The 26646-nt window shown below is 47.0% G+C and overlaps 1 protein-coding gene across 1 annotated transcript in view; it reads right to left on the reverse strand.

Moving 5' to 3' along the window:
* The window catches only part of ABCA1 (ATP binding cassette subfamily A member 1), a 98653-nt gene that overhangs the window by 17275 nt on the left and 54732 nt on the right, over nucleotides 1–26646 (reverse strand). The window contains exons 11-32 of the mRNA XM_052778935.1: nucleotides 24242–24328; nucleotides 18872–19112; nucleotides 18144–18283; nucleotides 17330–17446; nucleotides 12616–12804; nucleotides 11582–11787; nucleotides 11313–11489; nucleotides 10479–10701; nucleotides 9903–10124; nucleotides 9072–9276; nucleotides 8408–8521; nucleotides 7762–7933; nucleotides 7072–7203; nucleotides 6404–6543; nucleotides 5232–5369; nucleotides 4467–4687; nucleotides 3926–3998; nucleotides 3182–3384; nucleotides 2110–2158; nucleotides 1109–1222; nucleotides 618–766; nucleotides 43–167 (exon numbers count right to left, since the gene is read on the reverse strand). Of these exons, the coding sequence (XP_052634895.1) occupies nucleotides 43–167; nucleotides 618–766; nucleotides 1109–1222; nucleotides 2110–2158; nucleotides 3182–3384; nucleotides 3926–3998; nucleotides 4467–4687; nucleotides 5232–5369; nucleotides 6404–6543; nucleotides 7072–7203; nucleotides 7762–7933; nucleotides 8408–8521; nucleotides 9072–9276; nucleotides 9903–10124; nucleotides 10479–10701; nucleotides 11313–11489; nucleotides 11582–11787; nucleotides 12616–12804; nucleotides 17330–17446; nucleotides 18144–18283; nucleotides 18872–19112; nucleotides 24242–24328 (3437 nt within the window). The remainder of the gene's footprint in view (nucleotides 1–42; nucleotides 168–617; nucleotides 767–1108; nucleotides 1223–2109; nucleotides 2159–3181; nucleotides 3385–3925; nucleotides 3999–4466; nucleotides 4688–5231; nucleotides 5370–6403; nucleotides 6544–7071; nucleotides 7204–7761; nucleotides 7934–8407; nucleotides 8522–9071; nucleotides 9277–9902; nucleotides 10125–10478; nucleotides 10702–11312; nucleotides 11490–11581; nucleotides 11788–12615; nucleotides 12805–17329; nucleotides 17447–18143; nucleotides 18284–18871; nucleotides 19113–24241; nucleotides 24329–26646) is intronic.

The following is a 26646-nucleotide window of genomic DNA, read 5'->3' on the forward strand; positions in this document are numbered from 1 at the left end:
ATTGTAGGATTTAGCACCATTTCTAGGCCACAAGAAACATACCTAATAAAAGTGTACTGCTCATCATACATCCAGGGCTGTAATTCCAGGCTAGGATACTTCCCAAAGGGAGGAACGATCAGGCTGAACATGAGAGCAATACACACAAAGACAGCTGGCAGCACAATCTGAAATTGCAAGGAAAGAGCAAACCCATTTTAAAACAAATGTTCCCAGAGGCATCAGGAGCTACATGCGAGTCACTTAATGGATCAAAATGTTTTCAAAGTTTCCCAGGAAGGTCTTTGGTATTTACACTAAGGCATTGCTAGACACCAATACAAGACCTATCCTGGCACTCACTTGGGATGCATAGGATCCCGCCTGCAAATGCGGCTTTCAAGGCCAAATTTGGATTTGAACCTCAGCTGCATCGCTGGGCAAGAATATTGTAACCACTTGGTTATCACATAACTCCTTTCACTTGCACAGGCCCCTTTTTGCTCAGATGTGCAGTGAAGACCAGTTTTGGTTATGTGTATTCTCTTGAGATTTTCTGCCCACCTTCAACTCTGAATACAATGCATGGTCCAGAGCTGTCCCTGCTGAGGGACCCTGCACATGGTGGGTGCTCTCACCTGAGCAAAGAAGCCCTTCCGGCTCCTCTTGGCAATAAGGAGCCTCTTCCACAACAGAGCCATGAACTGCTGCTGGGTGAGCTTCCAGCCCTTCATCTGGTAGGAGCCTTTCCCATCCATGCCACTGAGAAGGTCTGTCTCTCTGGATTCTGTTAGCAAGAAGAAATGACCCTCATTCAAAAGCCCACAGAGATGTTCTCTGGGCACTTCTGTGCTGGAGACACAGGGTGACAGCTGGAGCAGCTACTCTCACTCAAAAAAACCCAAGAGAGCTGTGAGCACAGATAGCAACAGAAATTCACATGAATGCATTTTCAGCCTTCTTTCTCAGACCCTTGATAGGAGGATTGAGCAGTGGATACTGCACTGCCCACTATTGCTAAAGGCAAATAAACCACCACTCCTTTGGCAGTCTCAGCCTTATGATCTGCAGTATTTATAATATGAAAGAGTCTCCGCAAGAAGAAAACAGGCTTGAGCTCCAGCAATACCTGGATCTATGTCTGAATCATTAGGATCAAATGCATCATCTTCTGTAAATGGACGGAGGCAGCTCTGTCTGTCTCCAAACACACGCCTGTTCCTTCTAGCTGGCAACGTCCCATCTGAAAATAATGCAGTTATGATTAGCTGAACTTATCTCCAATTAGCCCCAGAAAAAACAAAGCAGTATCATTTTCATTTTCCATGTCATCCATTTGCAAACTGAGGAGCTGATCTGGAGTGACTCCAGTGCAGGTAAAAGTAAAACCAAGACTGTCACTCTGCAAGGGTCACATGTTTTACGTGCCATTTTTGTGTGCTGTCCTAGAAGCTTCTTCCAGTGCACTGGACAGTTTTTTTTCCCCACTTAGCCATGGAAACAGCAGGTTGCTCTCACTGTAAGAAAATTCTCACTTAATACATGTATGACTCCAAGTGCAATTTGCTAGCACTAGTTTATCAGGAAATCCTGGCACAAGCACCTAGTGCAGTGCGCTGCTCTCAGAAAGTCATTTGGTCCCTACTATGGTCTGACCCTGTCAAGAGTTTTTCCTATTCCTCAGAGAAGACAATAGCGTCAGTTAAGTAATTCACAATACACTCAAACATTAGAAACTCTCCAGTATTACAAAATAAACGTGCTACTACTGAGTCAATAGAAGTTAACAGTATATAAAAGCATGCATTAAGTATACTAAGAATACCTATTTTAGGTCATTAAAAATTTCAGCACAGCAGAGTTCCAGTTCAGTCTGTGTCACTGTATAGCTGGACATGCTGCCATAGACAAAGGTCACCCACCTGCCCAAGGCTGGTGAGACCAGGAATGCTCCTCATTTGAGATACCCACTAGACCCTTTATTCCCCTGGGAGCTAAGCCCTGCACCGAGATTTTACTCCTGAAATATCTAGGCTTGATCAGCCTTGTGCTTAAACAGCACAAATACCATACAAAAGTGTACCTCCCCCTGAAGTTCCCTTCAACATTGTAGGGGACAACTACACCCACCTGAGGTTTCTGCATCCACACCACTATCATCAGCCACTTTCAGGAAGATCTGAAAAGCAATGGTAAGGGTCAGTGAAAATCAGAAGAGGAGCACTATTGCGGGGACTACTTCAGAGGATGCCATGAGAAAGCGCAAGACTGACAGATGCAGCACAAGAGTAGAGGATACAGGGTTTATCCCCTGTGCAATGGGGACATGGACTTTTTGGCTTCTCTTCAGCTTCCAGGAGCCAGCCTGTAACCACATACCAGATGTTCCCCCTTTCCAATATCAGTTCTCAGTGCATCTCAAACACAAGCCCTTTCCCATGTCTCAGATAAAGACCTAGCTACTAAATCTGGGGAATCCCATCTTCCTCCTAGTCTGACAGTCCTCACACTCCTGTTCACGCTTGAATAGGCACCTTTGTGGAACTTGTCCCACAGACTCTCCTAAACCGGGGAGGGGATCAAATTCCAGAGAGTGGCCAAGGCCTTCACAGCAGTGGGAGAACCTAGAGGGCAACCTCAGTAAGTGACAACACCACCATTTCAGTTTCTCTTGTCATTATTTAAAAAAGACATTTCACAAAAACGGGATAAAGTGCATGACAATTCTGTGATAAAAGAAAAGGAAACTTGTCAGTTGGAACACAGCCACAAGGAACAAACCCTAAACACATCCCTAACAAGAGCATACGTCTAAGTGGTTTCTGTAAAGTATGGTCTCCAGTACCGAAATGTATGTTTTTAGTTAAATGCAGCACAAAGCATCCCTAAAAATACCTCAAAGGTGTTTACACAGTCATTAAAAGCCAACTGGGGGCCAACCTCCACATGACATCTCAGTGAAGTGCAACTGAGTACAAAGGACCTGTCTATCCTTGCCTGTACTACATTTCAGTTTTTAATGCATGCTTCCATGAGCACACACTTAAACAGGGCAGAAGACAATCCATTTTGGAAAGGAACACAAAGCTGCCTGTTCCACAATATATGTTTACAGGAAGAGACAAGACTCTGTCTCGTTCTTATTTCTGCCATGATTTGTTTTGCCTAGTTTAAGTCAAACGAGAATCTTCAGCTTACTCACCTCCTCCAGGGTGGTTTCAGAGATGCCGTAGCTGGAAATGCCAAGATCAGAGAGACGGTCATCAATTTCATGGAACAGCTCCACAAAAGCTCCCTCTTTAGCAGCCTTGTATGGCAAGACATAGGTTAATTCATGGCCGATGTCCTCCACCAGCCTGGCCTCAGGAACATGTTTTGTAATGAGATTTGAAATTGCAGAGACATCTGGAAGAACCAGAAGCAAAAGATGGTGTTCATCTTGTTACTGCTCATTATGTAGAAAGAAGAGCTCAGTCTGAAAAACCTTGCCGGAAGGAAAGGAGGGGAAAATGGGACATCTCTGGAAAGCAGCTCATTTCCATGGGAAGTCTGGTTTCTTTTTACATTTAACACAAGCTTGGACAAAAGCCTGGACCCAAGCCTGGCTACTCTTATTATCTGCAGAATTTGGGAGAGCTTTTACATGCTACTGGCAGCCCTGCAAGTCACTGATGTACAGTTCACCAGTAAACATTACATACTGCTAAAAAACCTAGCAACTATACAGTCTCTGGTTATTAAATCTCAGGATAGCTTAAACCCAAAATGGCTTACTAAAGAAAAATGTTCCAATATTTATGGATTTAAAAACACCATCTCTGTGAATTTAATAACTGTCCCAAGACTGTAGCTACACAGGGGCACAAGGTTTAGGCAGTTGTCCAAGGTCAAAGACAGAGCAAGGTCAGCACTGGGACTGAATCTTACATTCTTTTCCAAGCCTCACCTATTGTCAGTGTGTCACTTTCATGGTCACTGCCAAGGCCAGCGTCAGAGCTGCTCTGGGAGACACTGTCATCCTGGTCACAAAAGAGAAGACAACCACTGTTTTCTTCTGTTTAACCAAAAAGGGGCCCACCAGATGCTACACTCTAGGTAACTCCAACCAGATGCTGCAACATGTAGGATACTCCACAGAGGAGTCGGAAAGTAATGGTGACATACCACTGCAAAGGGCTGAAATACAACCAAGAGGTCACAGTTACAGAAGTGAGTGTTACTAAAGTGTGCATTTCATCCATTCTGTATCTCTCCAATCAGCTTTGGACCACCAGCATTGAAAGAAACCATAATGGAGATGTACATCCCATGAAACAGTTTAACTAGACATGATCTGGCATAGTACCTATAAAAGCAAGTAACACTTCTTTTAAAGAATAAGGGATTTCTCTGAGACATTCTACCATGTAAAATCTTAGCTGCTGCTTCCCGTAAGCCTAAGATTTCATGAAGCAAGAATGAATATGAGCAGGAAGGGTCAGCTGTACCTTCTTCAGATAGGACACTGTGCTGCTGCTGTTTCGGCAGGAGCTCAAAGAGGAATCCACATCCTTCTTGACCAGGGTCAAATAATAGCCTGTTCCCAGCTGGTTCTTCAGGAAGAGAGAAGAGCCAACACAGCAGAGCTTGCCATGAGAAATGATGGCAATCCGGTCCCCCAGAATGTCTGCCTCATCCATGTGGTGCGTGGAGAGAATGATAGTGCGGCCTGGAAGAAAGCAAGTGAAGACACTGCTGTTAAGTCAACCATACCCGTGCTCCCAAGCCAAAGCCACAATCATCTGGATATTGCCATGAAGTTGGATGGGAGGTTGATGCCACAAGTCCAGGCTCCTTTGAACAAGGCCTAGCAGTATGGAAAAGGTTCGCAGCTGCTGTCACGGATTTATTCTCCCCACTCTCTGCAGGACCTTGTCATGCTCAGCAAAGGCAGGTTAATTTCATGTCAGCAAGGTTGGTTGCACAGAGCAGAACAGGACACTGCTGCACACCAAGGGTGAATTTCTGACTTTAACTGCCCTCACAATCCAGTAAGGAACTGTGTTCATGACCTCTGACATGAATAGGATGAGAAAGGAGGACAGATGAAAGATCAGAACATCCTTGTCCTGCATGCTCTTTGTTCCTTCCTCAGTGCAGGAAACAACAGATTTGCAAAGACACACTGCTATTTTGAGAAAGTCCTAAATCAGATTGATCTTCTTTTGCTTTCCACAATACATTCACTAGGAGTAGAGAAAAAGACCACATACCTTGCCGGTACTTCAGGAGCAATTCCCATATCCCTCTGCGAGAATAAGGATCCACCCCAGCTGTGGGCTCATCCAGAATGACAACCTTGGAGCCACCAACAAAGGCTAAGGCAACTGAAAGCTTCCTCTGCATGCCACCTGACAGGCACAAGAAGAAAGAGGTGTTCAGGCTGACACAGAGGTGAGGGGAACAGCAATAGCTGCAGCACAGTGGATAATGAGCTCTCCAAGAGAAAGCAGAATTGCATACTGAGAAGACCAAGCACTGCTACTGTTTCAGGCCTTCAGGGTCCCATCACCTTCAGGACAGGGGATAATTCATCTGGATGGTCTTCTCTCAGTGGAGTCCAACTGTCCCACTGCAGGAAAGCTCACTTTGCAAGCCCTTCCATAAGTGAATCATACAATCTCAACATTGACAGTAGCACGTCGCCAGCTTGGAGCCCTAACCATATTTCAGTATCTGGAGCACAGGCCTCCAGAGCTTGAGCTGCAGAAATAGGTCCCCAAGAGACATCCCTCCTGTGGAAGTGTGCCAGAGGCAGCGGGAAGGAATTATATTACACTCTTTAATACTAAAGCCAACCTGTGGCCATCTGCTCTCCCTTCCCAAGGTCAAATGCACAGTCTGTTGTGACAGCTGAGTCAGAGACAAAGGAGTCTCGGTCCCTCAACTATCTGGTACAGACTGACACAGGAATCCTGCCACTCCTGAACAAAGGGGAAGGATACTCTAGGACACCAACTGAAGAAACAGAAGTCAGCTTAAGAAATGCACATACTGTTCACAAACAGCAAGAGACTTGGAGATTATGGTACGAGCCACTGTCACCTAAACCCATAAAACCCAAGCATATTAGTAAGCATTTGGAGAACACATATCACATGTAGCTGGTCTATGTCATGATGGAAACAAGTACAAAATACTCAGAGAAAGCGAGTGACTTGTTATGGCCATTCGATAGCATAAGACAGTGTAAGATTGTTAAGTTTACTAAGATATGCTGATTAGGTACCTAACAAATAGCAGATTTCCTTAAGTGTTTAATTGTGTGGTAGTCTATATTTAATTGGAGGATCCAACCAAGGTCTGTGATGCAGCCTCTGTGAAACCCAAGAGTTCTTCTGGGGCTGAGGAAGTAGCTGAGAAACATGAAAGCAGCTAAACCTACCAGAGAGTTTGCTTGTCCTAGCTTTCAGTTTGTGAGGCAAACCAACATCCATTGCCATCTGCTCCATCTCCTCTTTCACCTTCTTTTCTGGCAGCCCTTTGAGCCGAGCGTAGAACCAGATGTGCTCCTCCACAGTCAGCCTAGGGAAAAAGAAGCAAGCTCAGGGCACAGCTAAGAGCACCATGCTGGGATTCATCCCTTGCATTAGCATTACAGCAGGCATGGTTGTTGGCTTGGGGAAACATCTTTTAAGGCTGAGGTTTCAGGAAGGAGCTACAGACTGGGTGTGCTCAGCTTGGGCCTGATTTCAGGGTATGGCTATTCAGCACCAATGTAAATAATCCTCCTTTAAGGGCGCTTGACAGTACCCTAAATACCCCAAATCACTAGGCACTGAGGAAACATTTGGCCTAGTTAAGTTTAATGGAGCAGATTTCTTTAAAGAGACCCAGAAAATGAAAGTGTAGACTCTTGCTGATAATTCACAGGCATGTACAAACACACTAATAAACAGAATGTCTTTGCACCAATCTCACACCACCCTGCTGCCTCACACATGCACACAGATAAAGACAGGACCATCCTAGCTGAAAGCTCACTACTGTCTCCCAAAGAACCCAAACGTCTGTTGGATAACACCAGCCCTGCATCTAACAGATGCTACTCACAAGTCAAACAGCACATTGTGTTGTGGACAGACACCCAGGTTCTGCCTGATGGTGCTGAGCTCAGAGCGGATATCTTTGCCCAGGATGAACGCGGTACCCGAGGTTGGGGGGAACAAGCCAGTCAAGATGGACCTGAAGGACAAACACAACAGATAAGCAGGTTTGACCACTAGGAAGTGGCTGCTGCACATGCCAGGATGGATGAAGAGTGGGTGGAAGCCCTGGGGAACTCCCACATCAGGAAAGAAGTCTGAGAAACATCTCGCTAATGGATTAAAAAAAAAAAAATCAGCTCCAATGGTTTTAACAGTGATCAAAGCACATCCAAATGACTCTGCTTGAAGGAAATATTTTTTTCTCTAAAAGCTTCTCATCCTTTCAGTCCCAACTCGTTTCCTTACACTGGCAAGTCAGAATCACAAATGGCGTTACTAAAAAATGCTGCCAGCAGATTCATTCGGCACAACCTCAACCTGAACTACCTCCACTTTCAGTTCCCTGTATCTGTGCATCTTCTGAGGCAGCTGCACAACTAGAGTAGGTCAGCAGGGCTCCACTGAAATCAGTGGAGCACCCTAGTCTGTACCAGCTTGCACACTGCAGCTGTACAGCTATCTCTACCACACTGACAGGAAATGCAGTATTCAGAGTCACTTCCCCCACTGTCTTAAAGCATTATTTTGTTCTTACATAGTAGTGGTTTTCCCTGCTCCATTATGTCCCAGAAAGGAGGTGATTTGTCCTTCATAGAAGTTCAGTGTGAGACCATCTACAGCAACTTTCTTGCCATCATGATAAACCTTGACCAGGTTCTGGATGGAAACACCAAGGCTCAGATGCATAGGTTCTTCCTCCTTGCAGACTGGAAGAAAACAGCAAAGTAGAGAGAGAGATGATAGGTTTTAACAGCAACTGTGTGGGAGTTCTAACACACACCACATTCCCTCAAGTCTGTGGAGATCCAAGGAGAAATGAGCTATATGAAGAACCGACCACATTTGTTCTTCAGGGACAGAAACCTTCAAGAGAAGTTGTCTTCTAGCTCTTTGCTCTCTGCTGGGCTCATGGAAATCTCCAGTGTCACCAGGGTCGGCAAAAATGGGAGGAATTCTCAACTCCATGAGGCTGGAGTACCCATCTGCACTCAAATGGGCAAAGTACTTTGAGTTTATCTGGATACACCCACCTGATCAGCACACCCAAACTGTAATAACAGAGCGATGGCCAATTTCATCTTAGCCATGCCAGTCCTGCTGTCCTGCTGTCCTTGGACTCTCCTTTCAAAAAGGTAGACCACAACACTTCACTGAAGAAAGGCTCTGTGTCCAGGACTTACCTTCTGAAGGCCCCTTCTGGTCAGGATGAGGGTGCTGCCTGTCCTGTGGTTCCTCACCAAACCAGTAAGACTTTGTGAAAGGAAAGTACCAGGGCCTGGGAATCCCGTACTGGCCTAAAGACAAAAGCATTACATGAGCCTGACTGCATCTGTTCCTTTTCTTATATTAGCTTTCAGGACAAGAAGAGAAGTACTCCACCCACAGTAAGCCTCTAGGTTAGGCAGGACTAAGAGATCTTTCTTGATGAAGACACTGCCAGACTTTGGGCATAAGTGACATCTCTTTCCCCAAACTTCACTTCAGGGTTAAAAGCCCTGTGCTGGAAGGTGCTAAGTAGACACATGTGGTGCTGATACTCTCAACTCCTCCCCTGCAGCGGGGTCTGTGGACTTAGCAGTTCAGAGAAGGGAACAGCTGAAGAGCACCAAAGCTTCTGGGACTAGCTCAGCCATCACCACAATTGGGCACAGCCTCTGTGCTGGGCAACAGTCACTGCTATTAGCAGCAACAACCTCACTGTCATACTAGTCTGTGGTTTTCCTCCATGACCTTTCTGCAGTGCTGCTTAAAAATGGGCCCAACTTGTCCCCTAGCAAATGAGTAGGGTGAAAATATCTATTTAAAAGTGTGAAGACATGATCCTCCCTCAGAAGCAGACCTCACCTGGGAAGACAGACTCAATGTACCAGGTCATGACCCCATATAGGAAGGTATCGAACAACATCATGCCGGCAGATGTGGTGATGCTAAAGCCATCTTCTTCCAATGGGCTCTCAAAGAAGTTGTCCCACTGAACACCAACTCCCTGCTCCTCAAACAGTGCAAAGTACTCACAACCAAAGCCAAAGGCTACTGGAGACAGCAGGCTCTGCAAATGGGAGGCATGAACATGCATTCAGTTTTTCACAACTACTCTCCAACTGGGCAGCTCAGCTCCAGCACAAGGCTAAGGGGCATGGTCAAGAAGCCTTAAAGGAAAAGTCCAAGGTCCAAGGAACATGACCCGTATTTGCAGAGAGGGAGTGGAAGACTCAGTCTTGGTTCCAGCAAGCAAGCAAGGCCTGAAGTCTCTGCTGGACCACCACCCAGAATTGTTTGTTTCCCTATTTTCTTTCCCTTGCTCTTTGGACTTTTATGTGAGGAAGAGATCACTAATCGCCACCCTCTCCAGAGAGGTCAGAAGTGCTGCACAGAGGAAAGGCAGCTGGTTCCTTCAGCCTGCATATTTGGTGGCACAGCATCACAGCATACAGAGATCAAGGCAGCTTAGTCTGGGTGAATTAATTCTACTATCAAAGCCAACAAAACCCTCCCAGCAGCTCCTAGCAGGTTCAGTCAACCTCTTCACCAAGCCCAGCCCTGATAGCCTCTTACACTGGAAAATTATCATCCCATTGCCACCTCCCCCCTTTTGTTATCAGTGTCCAGCTAGAGAGCTGCCGAGTGCCATACTGGCTGACACCCAGTGCCCAGGACAGTCTCCTCAAGACTCACCGCAAAGATCTTGAGTGAGAAGCTGACATAGTCCTGCCAGGCAACACACAGCACATAAGGTAGGTACAGCGTGAAATAGACAATGCCCCCACAGGCAGCTGCGAGGTTGGCCCTGGAGAACACGGTGCTGATGAGGAAGCACTGGAGGATGGTCACAACACCGAAGATCGAGAGAAAAACAAACACCACGCTAGGGTCGCTGTAAGGCAGCAGATTCCCCATCTGGCAGGAGAACAACAGGTGCATCAGGCTTTGAAAGAGCTCTCCAAGGTGAGTCTAGTACAAGCAGGTCTGCAGAGCTGCTGCTCAGGGGAGGCTGGGCTTGCTGCAATTTGCCCAATAGCCTTCCCAGAAGTGGGGCAGTACCAGAGACACCTTTTCAAGAGCACTGAATCTACTACAGCCCCTCCTGCTATTTTCAGCCTCTCAGCCCTCTTTTGTTCCAAAACCCTGCTCCCAAAACGTTGCTCATCAACCCACACTCACTAACTCCTCCCCAGCGTGCCAGTGCAGACTACCGCTTAGCAAACTCAAGACTCTAGATTCGGCTGCCACAGATCAAACCAGTCAACTCACCTTAAGGATCAGTACCAGCAGGCCTGCACTCATCAGGAGAGGGATGAGGCTGCTAATGAACCAGCTTAGCCAAAGGATCCCATTGTCAAGTCCCATAATCCTCATCGTCTCCTTCAGCCGGGCTTCCTTCTCATACACAATGCCCTTAATTATCACAGCCACTGAGTAGATCCAGGCTAGAGTCATGAAGAGAGGCATGGAGCGGCTCATGACACGCAGAAATCTGAGAGAAGGAAGGAAAAGGGCCAGGAGAACAGAGTGAGAAACATCACTGCAACTTCAAGTACCACTCAAGGGCTAGCAGAGCATGGTGACAGCTAAGGCTTCACTGCACAAAGCAGCCGATGTGCAGAGCACGCATGACAGGATCAGTGTCTCACCATGAGATGAGGCTGATGGGTCTAGAGCACATCACCAGCCTGGAGCGGGAGCTAGAGTTGCAACTGTCATTCAGTGGAAGAGCGGGTGCAAAAGCCTGCCTTTCCTGGGGACTGCTCTCAACTGTCCTCTTTCCACTATCCTGTGCCTAGGTCTCTGCTTTTTTTCCAGTGCTATTTTTGCTTGTATCAGGTTTGGGGATATGGTCACATCTCAGGAATGTACTCTGTATGTGAAAGTCCCGTACAGACAATCCTTCTACTGGGAAGGACTCTGCAAGTCATTACATATTCTAAATCCTCCATGCAGGTGCCCTAATCCCAGGGATTACGAACACTAAGGAGATTGCTCCCCCACTGATAGTAGGGACATAACTCATGCTTGAGGGGTAACAAAAGCCCATGCCTCCCAAGCCACAATCATCCTGGAAGCTTTTGAAGCAGCCTGCATACATACATGTCATCCACATAACACGGGTAGGGCATCTGCTGCACATAAACTCCTGTCTTCTTCTCCGTGCCTGTCTGCACTCTGATGATGGCCTGTTCTACCACATCCTGCAGATAAGCAAAGCCTCCCCAAACATAGCGCATGTCCTCAAAGGGGTCAGCACGGGGACCAGGATCCCAGTACCTGCACCAAGGGAACAAGACCTTTCTGTTAGAAATCCTCATCACTGCATCCCCTGTAAGAAATTGTTCATAAGGCAGGATGTCACGACTCACCCATCCTTGATCTTGTTAGTCCTTTCCACATTATCAATGTCCATACGTATCTTGTATTTCACATGTTGAGGGAGCTCTATGCTGTTAGGAGCTATTTCAGTGAAGACTATGCCAGCCCAAAACCTCCTTTCATCCAGAAGCTCCAAGGACTTGTTTATAAGACGGACTTCTGTGGCCACAGGCTCCAGTTTGTCCAAGTTGACACACTAGACAGCAACAGATTTGGAAGCATTTATGGGATATGTTACCAAACCAGAATGTACTTTGATTATGTTTGGGTGGGAAAAAAAAAAAGGGAGAACTCTGCAATGGTAATGCCATGCCCAAGAAAAGGCTGCAGTGCTGGACTACTTTGCAATGTTTCATGGTAGCCCAGCAAGTTGCTAGAGATGTCTACCCCAGCAAAGGTATTTTCCAGACAAGAGGTTAGGTAGCATTGCAGTACTAGCTACAGGATCCCATTCAAGCACCAATTTCCATAGATAGTCATATTTTCTCTGTTACCAATAAACTAGGTCTAATTCAAAGCCTCTAAAAATCAGTGGAGAGACCTGAAGGCTTTGGACCAGGCCCCTGACAGGCCAAGGTCTGTTTCTGTTTGCACTCACCTGCCAAGATGATCAAGTAACAAGTAGAACAAATTCCATTATTCACTATGTCTTCCACAGCTTAAAGCAGCTGCTAGATTCACTGCAGTCCCCAGCTAAAGCCCCAGATCTAAATATGAGCTGTTACACTGCTGAGGCAAGCAGGAGCTCTCAGTCGCCCAGTAACAGCAGGGTGGGAAACATGCAATGGCCAAAGTGAGAGCTTCAAGAACAAGGCTTACAGTTAGGTTCCTACGTCTATATTTAGGCATCTGAAAAAATGGTATTTTCTAACATGCTGTGCACTCAGCCCTACTAAAGCCTGGTCGTTTACAGAAAATGGACTGAGGAACAACTATCTTCCCTTTCCAGGAACGCCCCACTGCACAAGTGGAGACCAACCTGCTGCCCTCCCTGAGCTCCTTGCCCACAGTAGCAGGATCTCACCTCCATGAAGCGGGAGATGGTCTGGATAGCCCGGTCTGTCTCATTGAAGGCATCCACCCAGGTATACACTGAGCCATTTGCTGTTTCAAAGTCCTCCGGATGGTTTGACAGGAAACTGGCAACGTCTTCCACTGTCCAGTTGGAAGCTGGCAAGTGCAGGTCCCAGAGAGCTTTGCCCTTCAGCAGCGTCTGCGGATATTTTGTTTTCAAAGGAGAAATAGTTGTTGAGAATTAACGTTAGATCTCCTCTCTCATCACAAAAACAAGTACTACCAGGGAAAACGCCTTTTAAAAAGGTGCAGGGAAATGCCCTCTGCCATACTGAGAAGATCAGCGTGACGGAGTCCTTCCTCTTATCCCCCCATTGCAAAGGATGGGCCTCCCCCGGTGTAGTGTGCTTTGCAGGCTAGCTGGCTGCCTCCACGTCCTGCCACCCCTCTCCCAAGGAGAGGGCAGCAGAGACCCACGCAGAGCTCTGCACCCCGCACATGCAAACCAGGTCTTGCACCAGCAAAACAGGGAAGAGGGAGATGTGTGTTCAGGAGAAACGTCTTGGGCTGACGGTGGCTGCCAAGCTCTGCTCACCTCTCCCGAACAAACCTCTGCTCCCGGCTAGGATGGAGAGGGGCTGTGGCATGGCTGGAGGCTAAACCGTCACAGTGCTGAACAGAAATACCAGCACCAGAGCCTGGGTGGCTTTTCTTACATATTTTGCTATTGTGCCATCAGGACCGGCTGAAGCCCTGTACAGCCATGATGTCCTGCCTCTCTGTTCTCCTGTCTGGGACAGAGGTTTTTTCACCTGGTTTAACTTCTACCTTTCTGAGGACAGGCTATTGCCCCACTATGTGCATGCACAACGCCCCACACAAGTGCAGTCCAGGTAGAAGCACCTGGCCTTGGAGCAGAAACCAGTCCTCTGGGCAGACAATATAAGGGCAGGCAGGAGGGGAGCATTAATTGTAAAGGCCACAGTTGAACTGAAGTAGGAGAGAGAAAAAAAAAAAAAAGCCTGCGCAAGAGAGAAAACTGTAAAAATCCTAAACAATAAAAACAGGAAATGGATTTTCTGCCAGAATAAAGAATGAAGTAGAGAGGTGAGGAGCTTCCCCATGCTCTGCTGTTACCAGCAAACCAGAAAGTAATGGGTCACACAGTTACAAAAACAGTATCATGAACTGGGAAAACAGAACAGGCCAAGCTGGCAAAGGAGAACCTGCAAGAGGGAAATCTGAGCAAAGTGGGATCGGCTACACTGCACTCTCTTCACATTTGGTCTCCCAAGGTTGGCTCGCACCACCATCCCCAGCAGGAAAGGCACCATGCCTGCAGGGAAGGGGCTCAGCGTCATCACGTTCAGCAGCAGCATTAAAGCATCTTAACTCCAGGGGCACATGTTGTTCTCCCTGAAGTTAGCAGCTGCATTAGCATCAAGCTGGAAGTGCCAGAGATGGGCAAGCAAAGCACTTTCCTCTCCTTCCGCGGGAAGCAATATGCCAAACAGATAGCACAAACCAGAAAGTTGGGAGGTGATGACTAGTCACCCAGCAGCATGGCAGCCTCAGTGGCTAACAAACAGCAAAGGACCAGCCTTCCCCTTGAAAGCAGCCACAAGCAGGCAACTCTGTTTCAGCCTATTCATGTACAAGTGATCTGTTCTGCACCTCTAAACTGAATGGGACGTTGCCTGGGAGCTGTCCAGGCACTGACAGAAGTCCTCCTGCTTGTGTGAACTGCAACAGGTGACAACAAATGAACCCCTACTACTATGCCAACATGGAGGAGATGACCAGACTGCTGGGAAGATGAAGAATTAACTACCAGAGCCAGCAGGGTTAACAAGAAGCATAAAATACAAAACCAGAAAAGCCTGTGGCTTATTTAAAAAAAGAAAAAAAAAAAAAAGCAGCAATATTCACTTTTCAAAGGACACGACTGCAAACCAATATCCAAACCTTGACTTTCTGTCTGCGCACTCTGCAAACAGTTCAATTTACAGTTGGTGGCCATGGTTTTCACCTCCCTGATGCCAGTATCTACAGAATTAACTTTCATAAAGCCAAGAGAGGCACAGGAGTGATGAAAATCACATCTCTGACCCTCCAGTATATCATCATGTTGATGGGGAAGTGCAACAGGGCAGGTCAGAGACTATTCAGCACAGCATTACGTTGGGGTAAAAAAAGAATGAACTTCAAGGCTTAAAAGACGTGGGGAGTCTCTGTATAACAGCTGCACTATGACACCCAACCAGCTGCCTTACAGAGACAAAAGGAAAAGCTACTGTGCAACTGTTTCTCTGTTGCACGATCCCAGATTTACTTCACTGTGATTGCAAAGTAAGCAGCATGGGGTGCAAAGATCCACCCCTCAGAGTTGCACCTAAGGGAAGCAACAGTGAACTAAGCCATCTGGACACTCTCAAATCTATGGGACCTGATGGGATCCATCCAAGAGTACTGCGGGAACTGGCAGAGGTCCTTGCCAAGCCACCCTCTATCATCTATCAGCGTTCCTGGTCAACAGGGGAGGTCCCAGAGGACTGGAGGCTTGCCAATGTGACTCCCATTTATAAGAAGGGTCGGAGGGAGGATCCGGGGAACTACAGGCCTGTCAGCCTGGCCTCGGTACCGGGAAAGATTATGGAACAGTTTGTTTTGCAAGCACTCACATGGCAAGTCCAGGATAAGAGGGGGATCAGGCCCAGTCAGCATGGGTTTACGAAAGGCAGGTCCTGCTTGACCAACCTGATCTCCTTCTATGACCAGGTGACCCGCCTAGCGGATGAGGGAAAGGCTGTCGACGTTATTTTCCTAGACTTCAGCAAGGCCTTTGACACTGTCTCTCATGGCATACTCCTTGAGAAGCTGGCGTCTCATGGCCTGGATAAGTGCACTATTCACTGGGTGAAAAACTGGCTGGATGGCCGAGCCCAGAGGGTAGTGGTGAATGGGGTGAAATCCAGTTGGCGGCAGGTCACAAGTGGTGTTCCCCAGGGCTCGGTGTTGGGCCCTGTTCTGTTTAATATCTTTATTGATGATTTGGATGAGGGGATTGAGTGCACCCTCAGCAAGTTTGCAGACGACACCAAGTTGGGAGGCAGGGTCGATCTGCTTGAAGGTAGGGAGGCTCTACAAAGAGATCTGGACAGGCTGGATCGATGGGCTGAGGCCAGTTGTATGAAGTTTAACAAGGCCAAGTGCCGGGTCCTGCACTTCGGTCACGGCAACCCCATGCAGCGCTACAGGCTTGGGGAAGAGTGGCTGGAAAGCTGCCCGGCAGAGAAAGACCTGGGGGTGCTGGTTGATAGCTGGCTGAATATAAGCCAGCAGTGTGCCCAGGTGGCCAAGAAGGCCAACGGCATCCTGGCCTGTATCAGAAACAGTGTGGCCAGCAGGAGCAGGGAGGTGGTTGTTCCCCTGTACTCGGCACTGGTGAGGCCGCACCTCGAGTACTGTGTTCAGTTTTGGGCCCCTCACTACAGGAAAGACATTGAGCTGCTTGAGCGTGTCCAGAGAAGGGCAACCAAGTTGGTGAGGGGCCTGGAGCACAAGTCTTATGAGGAGCGGCTGAGGGATCTGGGGTTGTTCAGTCTAGAAAAGAGGAGGCTGAGGGGAGACCTTATCGCTCTCTACAACTACCTGAAAGGGGGTTGTAGTGAGGTGGGTGTTGGTCTCTTCTGTCAGGTGGCTGGAGATAGGACAAGAGGAAATGGCCTCAAGTTGAGGCAAGGGAGATTTAGGTTAGATATTAGGAAAAATTTTTTTACTGAGAGAGTTGTCAAACATTGGAATGGGCTGCCCAGGGAAGTGGTTGAGTCACCATCCCTGGAGGCATTCAAAAAGCGAGTGGACAGGGTACTCCAGGGCATGGTTTAGGGGGCATGGTTAATGGTTGGACTTGATGATCTTGAAGGTCTTTTCCAACTGAAATGATTCTATGATTCTAAGCCACTTAAGCAGATAATACCCCAGTAATGCAGGTCTAACACCTGGCACAACGCTCCAGGGAGCCAACAGGCTAGCAGAAAGCATGTCAAATCTGAACAAGACTCCCACCACCTTCTCATGCTCTAGTATGCATGGCATGTTACGAAGCGATCAGCCATAGGGTGATACTTGCTCTTCTCCTGCGAGCACCCAAGTATTACTAAATTAAGCATACCATGCAACTCCAAATTCAGTTTTTACAAGGTTTGTGCCAGATTACTGCCAGGCATCTAGGTTCAGCTGAAGCACAGTAATCAGTTAATTCCTACGGTACCCAATGGGGCCCAAGGCCACCCAGCACCTTCCAGGATCTGACCTAGGTATGTGACAACTCACTTTGCTGCCATCGTGAGAGCACTGTTGTGGAGAAGTGCACAGCACAGGGAGCTGAACATGTCACCAGTCCCACACATCTCCAGTTTACAGAAATACCCCAAGTCAGATACTCATACCACATTAGGGCAACACTGTGCCCATTTCTCCATGCAGGCAGATTAGAAACAGGTGTTAAACACACACTGCTCTTGTTTGCAGCGGATTGTTACTTGAAGGAAGGAATGCCAAGCATAATGCAAGACTGGTACAATCACAACGTGTTTCAAGAAGGGGTCCCATCCATACTATTTATCTGCCTAGCTCTGTACTGAAGCACCATCTAAAGTAAACATTTCTTCACTTATTGCAGAAGACAACAGTGGTGGTTCTAGCAAGGACAGCATACTGACCCGAATGAGATCCATTTCCTGACTACTTTCCATAAACGTCCATATCTTCGGACTTATCTCCTCCCACATCCCCCCGAGGTCACGAAACACACCCAGCTCCTGGAATGTCCTGTTCACCTGTCAGCAAAGAGCAGAGGAAGGTTAATTCCAAGAGCTGGCTGAGATCCACTGCAGACTGAGAGGGTGCATTGACCTGTCAAGTGAAGTACTGAGTGTTGCTTATATTCAAACAGCAGCTCGGCTTCTGCAGGGACCAAAGTAGGGAAAATCAAGTGCACTTGGAAGGAAAACAACAACAGGGAGTGTGGATGCCTGTGGCTGAGCACTGCCTTTCAAGGCTTGGCGGAAAATGACTCTGCCTTGGAGATGAAGGGCACGCAGAGGCAGCCCCTCCCCATGTGCTAGAAGAGTCTTCCTGAGGAAGCTTGGGGAATTACAGAGCACATTAGGTAACCCACAATCAGAAATGATTAAGGATCTGCTGACCAGCCTGCAGTGGAGGAGATGAAGGATACCTGAAGGCTTATCAAGGTCTTCCCCACTCCTATATCCCACATCAGAGATGCAAAGCCTGTGGATAATCAAAAGGCACCAGGGAAACCTTCCAGCCAAGTCTGGGAAAAAAGTTCAGCCTGGCCTTTTCTCCTTGAGCCTTCAACAGCAAGTGCATGGGAGGTGAGATACTACGGAGGCTGTGCTTTGCAGGGAATCCTTTCTAGGCTTGTGTTTGGGCCCAATTTAACATAGAGAAGCTAAGCTGCACAGCCAGCGGACATACCTCATTCTACATACCAAAGGATAGGGCTAGAGTTACCTCAGTCATGACCCTCCTTATGGCTGGTGTGTCTGGAGTGTACAAGATCTTCCCAATCAGCAAGGGTTTCAAAGCCCTCCAGATAATCCTGGAAAGCGGGCTGGATTCCAGGTTCTTCATCAGCTCATTGCAGTAGGGTGCTGAGGAGGAGAGGACAAGGGTGAGTGGCTAAACAGCACAGTGACAACTGCAGAACGCATATGCCCCACTTGTGTGAGCTTCAAGGACAATTACAGCTGAAAGCACAGCATTCGTCAGACAATAAAAACCCTGCTTTACTGCAAAGCTCCACAAAAAGTCCCTTTGAGTCTAAGCCTCCATGGTCTGCCCAGCAAACATGGAACACCCAGGTAGCCTCCAGCATTAAGAGCCACACTGCTAGTTCTGCACTGCTCCCACAGCCCCACTGCACGGCACGAGCAAATGTGTCCAGAAAAGGCCAGATTTCCAAAGGCTGCACCTGACTGTGCTCCCTTTCCCCCTGAAGGAGGTCCACTACACAGCCTTCTCTGGACTCTACACAAGGCCCTTGGGAATCCCTTGCATGTTGGTATCTTCGCTGGCCTTAAGGGCATGTGCAGGAGGCGGCACGTGCATGCCTCTCTGAAACAGTGGAAGGTATTCTGTCCCTCAGGACCACCTGCTTTTATCTGTGGAAGTTTGGGAAACACTAGTGATGACAACCATGAAGTAGATGGGACCTTAGGCCATGCCAGGGTTACACTTACTTGTGGAATTATCATAGAAGTTAGTTACATCATCTTCAGTGCTGTTGCCTCCAAACAGTGCTTTGTAATTGTTATCCTCGTACCAGTTGAGGGATTTAATTTTGAGCCCTCCACCTTCGGGATGGCCACACACAATGCGCGACACAGCCTGATAGATCTGCGTAGAGGAGTTTGAGGCATTCACGTTGGTCAGGAACATCACCTCTTGCCTCATGTCGCTCCAGCTCTTCATGCTCAGCAACTGGAGGGGGAGGTGGGAGAAGAGAGTGGAAGCAGGGATAGGACAGGATTAGCAAAAGGAGAAGATCTTGCCACTCTCCTTCAAATCACACATCTGTTTTGGAACAGACGAGAATCCCCTTGAATGCAACATGAACAGTAAATACCAGGGAAAGCACATTTCCCCCTGCCACAGTGGGAGAACGTAGAGGGAAGTCTCTTCTGTGCATGCACATGGAATCTGCCCTTGTCAAGCTCTTTACTCCTAAGCTTTCTCCTCCAGTGCAGTGGGTGGTTCCTCCTCTCTCTGCCCTCTCACATGGAAGCCACTTCTCCTCCTGGTTGCACAATGGCTCACATTCTAGGGGAGCCCCCTCACACCAGGTGGGGTGGGGTGCATTGAGGCCGAAGAGGGAGTAAGGAACAACACAAACTGAGTGCAGCTCATGGGACACAGGCTGGATAAGCTGCAGGCCCCAGCAGTGTCACCTGGCACAATTCCATGAAGGTCAGCAAGCCTCCACTGATTTACACCAGGCAGCCAGTTTGACCTCCTAGATCAGTATCGCTTGTCCCTGCCCCAGCACCTCCCTGCCCTGTTGTCAACAGCACTCCCAGAAAACCCTTGAAAACAAGCCCAGCTGCATCCTGGAGCCTGATCACAGCATGAGCTGTGCATGCAGCCAGCCACCACAAGGAGCCTTCTCCTGTCCAGTCGGCCTGACACCAGGCTCAAGGTGACAATGCACAACTGGCTGGTACGATGGTTACCTCCAGAATCATTTGTCTGTCATAAGCACCTACCTGCAATATGTCATGAACAAAAGAACCATGTGCTCAGCCTGAGACACTCACTGCATTAATGTCTCTGTACTCAGAGGCATAGCCAAGCTCTCCACAATGGAAAAAGCAATGCACCTCTCTGAGCACTGGTTTCACGCTACACTTGAGCACTGCTCTCAGACTCCCTGTCTGGAGATGCAAGAACATCAGCAGAGGTGCGTCCATACAGACTAGAATTCTGTCTCAGTAACCTCTGTGATGGTGACAATAAGTGGATGTTAGGAAAAAATAAGGCAAGGGCAAGAATGTAGGATACTTCCCCCAAGTAATATTCCAGCTTCCGTTTATTTTCAGCTCAGGGAACTTCTATTTCCTAACCCTCAATTCATTTCTTCCATGGTAAACTCCTACGGTTTTGAACATGCACAAGTATTTAACATGTAACATATCACCAGGAAGAACCTCGTCTCCTCTCTCCTTAACTTGGCTATGGTTAGCTCCATTTGGTGCCATGTTTTTTGCACTGGAAGAGATAGTGAACTTTCAATCCCTATCTCTTTTTTCTGGGCCATTCAGCTCTATAGACCTCCGTCATATACCCAACTCATCTCTTTTCCAAGCTGACAAGTCCCAGCCTACTCTCTTGTCCCTTGTGTGAAAGTCATTCCACTTCTAAATGTCCCAATTGCCCTTCTCTGAACTTTTTCGAGTTCTGCTACCCCTTTTTGGAGAGGAAGGGCCTAGATCTATATTCCACATCGAACAGAAGGGCAATCCACAGTTTTATATAGTCATGGTAACATCTTACAGGTGGTCCTCTACCCCTTTTTACATCTTTCCTAGCATTTGATCCGATTTTTTTGACTGCTCCTGAAATATCAGGTGACGTTAACTTCCATGTTCTTGCTGTGCTGCCCAGAACAGCAACAGGCACTAATAAGGGCAAGCAGACCTGCTGAGACACCTATTTGTAACTGCTCATCAACTGCATCTCAGAAACAATTTTAGATACTGTGGCCCAACCGCCCTGTTCTCAGAGACAATAACAGAGTTAGTCAAAGACCATCTGCCAGTTTTGAGCACTGTATATTGGTTTTGTCACCTTTGTTTAAATAAAATGCAGATAATCAAAGCCTAGGACAGCTGGCAAAGCCAGCCAGCAACAATGCAGAAAGCAGCAGTGTGCTGGAACAATTCAATTCAAATTCACCCAAGGAAAGCACACCCAGAGTCTCTGGCCTTACACTGGGAGGCAAACCTGACCCTTTGTGTTCATCTGTAGCACTGTGCATGTGCCAACATCTGGACAAAAATTCTTGATGCTAAACACCAGTCACATACACAAGGAGCCTCTATTTTTAGCTGCCTGAAAACACATGACACATTGATACGATGGAAGACAGCTGTAAGAACAGCTAAAGCCTAGGGATTCAGTACATGTGTCCAGAGCGACTGCTTCAAGTGTACCTTCATTTCCTCACTACTCACTGCTGCCTTTGCACCCTGCTGCCACTCAATCTGGCTCCACAGGCTCAGGGTGACTGACAGGACATGAGCATCATGTGACATGAATGAAAAAAATGTCACACAACAGCTTTTGTTGATTACATATGCTCATGTGGATTTTTGGATTTGATGATTCCTTACCCAAAAGGCCAAGGCTGCATTTCAGGTGCAATAGTCTGAGTGTCCAATTCAAAGGACCCCTTGGGGAGTTTTTGGTACCATAGGTAAACCAGCAGATTTTCCTCAGCAAAAAAGTCAACTGCTTTAGCTAAAGTACCATAACCTCCCTAACATGAGCAAAGGTACCCAAATAGGAAATGCAGCTAATTCCCATGAATATATGAGGTATTAGCCATCTTGCAGAGGGATTGCATTAGCAAATACATTTTTACACATAATTTTAAAACAGTTTGAGCAAGGAGCTTTGTTTCATCTTTGGCACCAGCAACTTTACTATTAACATGCAGAGCTGCTCTGTTCACACCACTGGAAGCAAGTACCTCATGTGTGAAGGGTTACTGAGCTATTTCTTCTCCCAGACATCAGACCTGGCTCCGTTAAGTGTTTCTTAATAGTTGCCCTTGCTCTCGGTATTTAATGTGCTCTCCTAGGTTGATTTAAAGAGCCCAGGGACACAGATCCAATCAATCCCCATACTCCGAGACAAAAGTTTTGTTCAGACCATTCTCTAATTAAAATTCTTTGCTAGAAAGGCTCCTAGACATGGCACAAACAATAGTTCTCTCCACGCCCTCAAGCTGCTGCCCTGCGAAACAATGGAACAAGTCCCTCCTTTTCACACAGTAATCAGCCTGCCAGACAATAAGAAGTAACTTTCGGTCAAGCCATCTGGAGCAGCTCATGCTGTACGCAGAGGAAAAAGCTGCCTTTGTTTGCACAGCAACAGGGCAGACTAAAAGGTAGTCCTACCCAAAACAGCTGCCAAGCAAAAGGCACATTACCCTGGGACATTTTCAGCCACATCAGCAAACCGAGTATCACATGGTTTCAATTATTTTTATCCCAGACAAGAAAAAAAGGCAAGCTTAAGTGATGTAACGGGAAACAGCTGTAATCAAACTCTGAAGGGCAGCCTCCCTGCTAGCAGCAAGAGCTCTGCCACGGTCTTAACCGAAGTTGATCCTGGAATAATCTTAATTTCACTGTAAACGGGACCCGGCGGCAGGCTGTGGGACTCGGGGAAGGGTGCGTGCCAGGAATTGTTGGCTGGCATGGAACTGGCTCCCCGCAGCTGCCCCTCCGTGGGAGTGGAGCGAATGCTAACCTGAAGTGACCCGTTCTTGTGTGTGCTCGCAGAGGTTACTGTCGTTCACGGCTGAGCCCTCTCATTCCAACGCAAAGGCGGAAGACTAGCAAAGGGGAGGACAACGAGGCAGCATTGTTTAGTTTAGATGGTTGTGATTTCTGCTTCAGGGAGAGAATGTTTTTGCCTAGTAGCAGCACTTCAGAGTCAGAGCCAGCCAAAAAGCAACTAAGTTAAGTTTCTGGCTCAACACCCCCCCCCCCCCCCCCCCCATTTTTTGACTTCTGACTCATGCTAGGCACGCAGGGCTTTCTTCTTAATCCATCATTTCACCTCCAAAAACAAATACTTGCCATCTCTATAATATCACTTTGCCTGGGCAAATTGCTATTTATGTTTTGCCAGAGCTTTTCTCAGCCAGTGTTGCGATGCCATTGCACTTAGTGCCCCACAAGGACCAGAAAACCACCTCTGCCCCAAAAAGCTAGTTAGACAAAAAGCAAACAGTAGCCTATAGTTACTAATTTAGATTAGAACAGCCACAACATCTCTTCTACATGCCATACTCTCACCACACCCAGAGACCAGTAGATACAACGAAGTGGTTGGCAACTGAGTGAAAAAACTAGAAGGAAGACAAACCTCCACATGCAGTTTGAAAGGCACTGCGAGGCAGCAGATGTATTATTGCAAGCCCAACAATTGTGCCACTGCTAAGGCAGCAAACCCCACAGAAAATGTCTCAATTCCTGCTCCTCCCATGAGGACCCAATCTTTAGCCACACATCTGATAAACTCCTATTGTGTTTGTAACTTAAAGTGCCAAGGGGTTGCAAAGTGTGTGCTGCCTCTACTGACGCAGGGAGAACTGCTGTAGTATGGGGGGGAAGTTTCAAAACAAGCCCGGGATTTGACTTTGAGTTGCACCAAGGAGACTCATGCTTCTTTGTCCTGGTTTCAGCTGGGATAGAGTTAACTGTCTTTCTAGTAGCTGGTACAGTGCTATGTTTTGAGTTCAGTATGCGAAGAATGTGGATAACACTGATGTTTTCAGTTGTTGCTCAGCAGTGTTTAGACTAAAGTCAAGGATTTTTCAGCTTCTCATGCCCAGCCAGCGAGAAAGCTGGAGGGGCACAAGAAGTTGGCACAGGACACAGCCAGGGCACCTGACCCAAACTGGCCAACAGGGTATTCCATACCATGTGATGTCACATCTAGTATAGGAACTGGGAAGTGGGGGCGGGGAATCGCCGCTCGGGGGACTGGCTGGGTGTCGGTCGGTGGGTGGTGAGCAATTGCACTGCGCATCATGTGTACATTCCAATCCTTTCATTATTGCTGTTGTCATTTTATTAGTGTTATCATTATCATTATTAGTTTCTTCTTTTCTGTCCTATTAAACCGTTCTTATCTCAACCCACGGGTTTTGCTTCTTTTCCCGATTTTCTCCCCCATCCCACTGGGTGGGGGGGAGTGAGTGAGCGGCTGCGTGGTGTTTAGTTGCTGGCTGGGGTTAAACCACGACATTCTTGTACTTGATTGCAGGCCAAGAGAGCAACCACGGTGATGTGTCCTCCTGACACAAAGGCACTTCTTACCTCTTTAAAAAGCTTCCCAAGGCTCTCTCTCAAAGCTTCCACAGTTTCTGACAGATCCTCCAAGGAGGAATTGAAAGAAAGTCGTCTCTGCAGGAAGAGAGAAAAGGAAACCAGAAATCACTGCAAGGCATCAGTGAAGAAATTAAACTCTTGTAAACATTCTCGTAAAGAGTAGTAAGGACTCTTTACATGGCAAAGTGCTTGATAGGGAAGGGAGAGCTGGCTTTCTGTGCAACCTTGAGCTTAAAATACCCTAGGCTTCAGTGCCCCATAACATGATGGTGACACCCCTTTCCTTCCTCACAGGTTAGGTACACAGATGCCATAATCAGAACGTCCCAGTAAAATGCTATATGCACGCTCGTACACTTACAGTGCCAAGGATGGCTTGCATTCCAGGTCGCGAAACAAGCACAGCCTACAGGATAGCACGTGGACAGACCTGAAATCCTGCAAGCCAGTGCTAAGAAGGGGATGCAAAGTCTGTACAAGGGAGGAAAAGACCAGTTGGTAGACACAAGCTTTCAGCGGGACTCCAAAGATTCCAGCTCAGATATGGAGAACTCCAGCTGCAGTGTACATCATATTCATCACTCAAGTCCTCCTACCAGGCCTTGATGTTCTTTATCTAAACCAAGGGTGTATTTTAAAACAACCAGCTTCCATGAAACAGCTGACACTCACCATCATCACAGGGGAAAGACTGACAGATTTCCCAAAGTGGAAGGCATAGCTTTCAGGAAAGTATTTGCTCTAGCAGGGGGGCACACTGAAGACAACTCCTTGTTTCCAGTTGCTCTGCATGTAACTGGTGGGCCTGGGTTTTGGTTTGTTGGATTCTTTTTCCCTTCTGTTCACATATCTGGATTATCTTGCATTGGAAACATTTGGACACAATCCTTGTTTCAGTGGAATGAAGATTAAAATAACTTCCTAAGATTTCACATTAGCAGCTACATGTTGCAGCATTTGAAAGCATGCTAAAGTTACAGCATTGTGACACATAGAAGACCAGCCAGGGCCGTTGATATTGGCACACTTTTGGGCTGAAGGTTTTCATCTTCACCTCTTTCCTGGGTAACTTCTGGAAGCAAACTCTGGAGGCTTTCACTTCTTCTAGTTGATTTGCTGGAGGGTGGTAAGACCTGGTCAGTGCCAGCTGGTGTAAATGGGCACTGTTCCACTCATCTGTTGGGGCATTTAAGACACAGCTAACTTTTCTGAGTGCACAGCTAGTGCCTGCTCCAAAGCCAGCTGCAAATTCAGGGAGGGTGTCTCTAACCTCTATGGGTTTCTACTAAGAACAGTCCTTCAGGTTCGGGTAAAGCAAAATACATCACTAGGGCTAGAAGAAAAACAGTTCAAACTCCCTACAGGCTAAGATCTGCAAGACGTATTTAAAGAAATATAGTCAGCAAATATCAAAGCTACATAGCTGCACTACCACTTTAGCAACAGACGAGATAGAAAGTCCTAGGTTCATGCATAACAGTAGACGTGCTTGTTCTGCTCCATGTACCTCATCAAGCTCTACACACATTTGTGTTGTTTACTCTATTCAGAGGTGATTCAGGGACAGGGTAGATGAAGAAGAATTTTCTGATGATACTAATTGGTTCAGAACAGTGAAAAGTCAAAAGCCAATTGCAAAGGATTAGTGAAAGGCCTCATGCTGACACACTGTTATAAAGTGCCAGACAAAATTCAGTGCTGCAAAGTAAAGTACATAGGAAAAAGACAGTTCTACCTTAAGATACCCTTTGACGGCTCTGAACTAGCTACTGCTACTCAGAAAGGGAGATCTTAGAATTACAGTGATAAGACAGATCAACACCAATATAAATTCACAGTGCAATCCTGGTTCTCAAGTACTGTGTGTAGTTTTGGGTCCTCCATCTCTGAAGGAACAGAAGTACAGAAAAAGGCCACAAGTATGATTCAAGATAAGAATGGCTTCTGAAGGAAGAACAATAGACCATAGTTCTTCCAGTGGGACCTGTAATGACAAATAGAGGTTATGACAGAGGTCTGTAGAATTACAAGTGGGATGGAGAATAGGAACAGGGAAATGATTGCTCACTGTGCCTCATCATTCAGGACTAGAGGGCTTCCAGTGAAAAGATCAATTTAAAACAAACTAAAGGAGCTACTTCACACACAACTTAGTAAAAATGGGAGAAATTCAGTAGATACTATGCAATGCTGAAGGTACTGAAAGTTAATGTGGGTTTGAGAAAGGCTTAGAAGAATTCATTAAAGGAAAAAAGCTTACCAAGTGTTATTAAACACCAACATCCCAGCTGTAGCTGAGAAAGTCTGAGTTGCAAGCTGCTGAAGAACAGAAGTTACATCAAAGAAATGTTACTATATACTCGCCCCATGCCTCTATTCTTTCACATGCTTCC

Source organism: Harpia harpyja, chromosome Z (genome assembly GCF_026419915.1).
Source record: "Harpia harpyja isolate bHarHar1 chromosome Z, bHarHar1 primary haplotype, whole genome shotgun sequence".
NCBI classification, from domain to species: Eukaryota; Metazoa; Chordata; class Aves; order Accipitriformes; family Accipitridae; genus Harpia; species Harpia harpyja.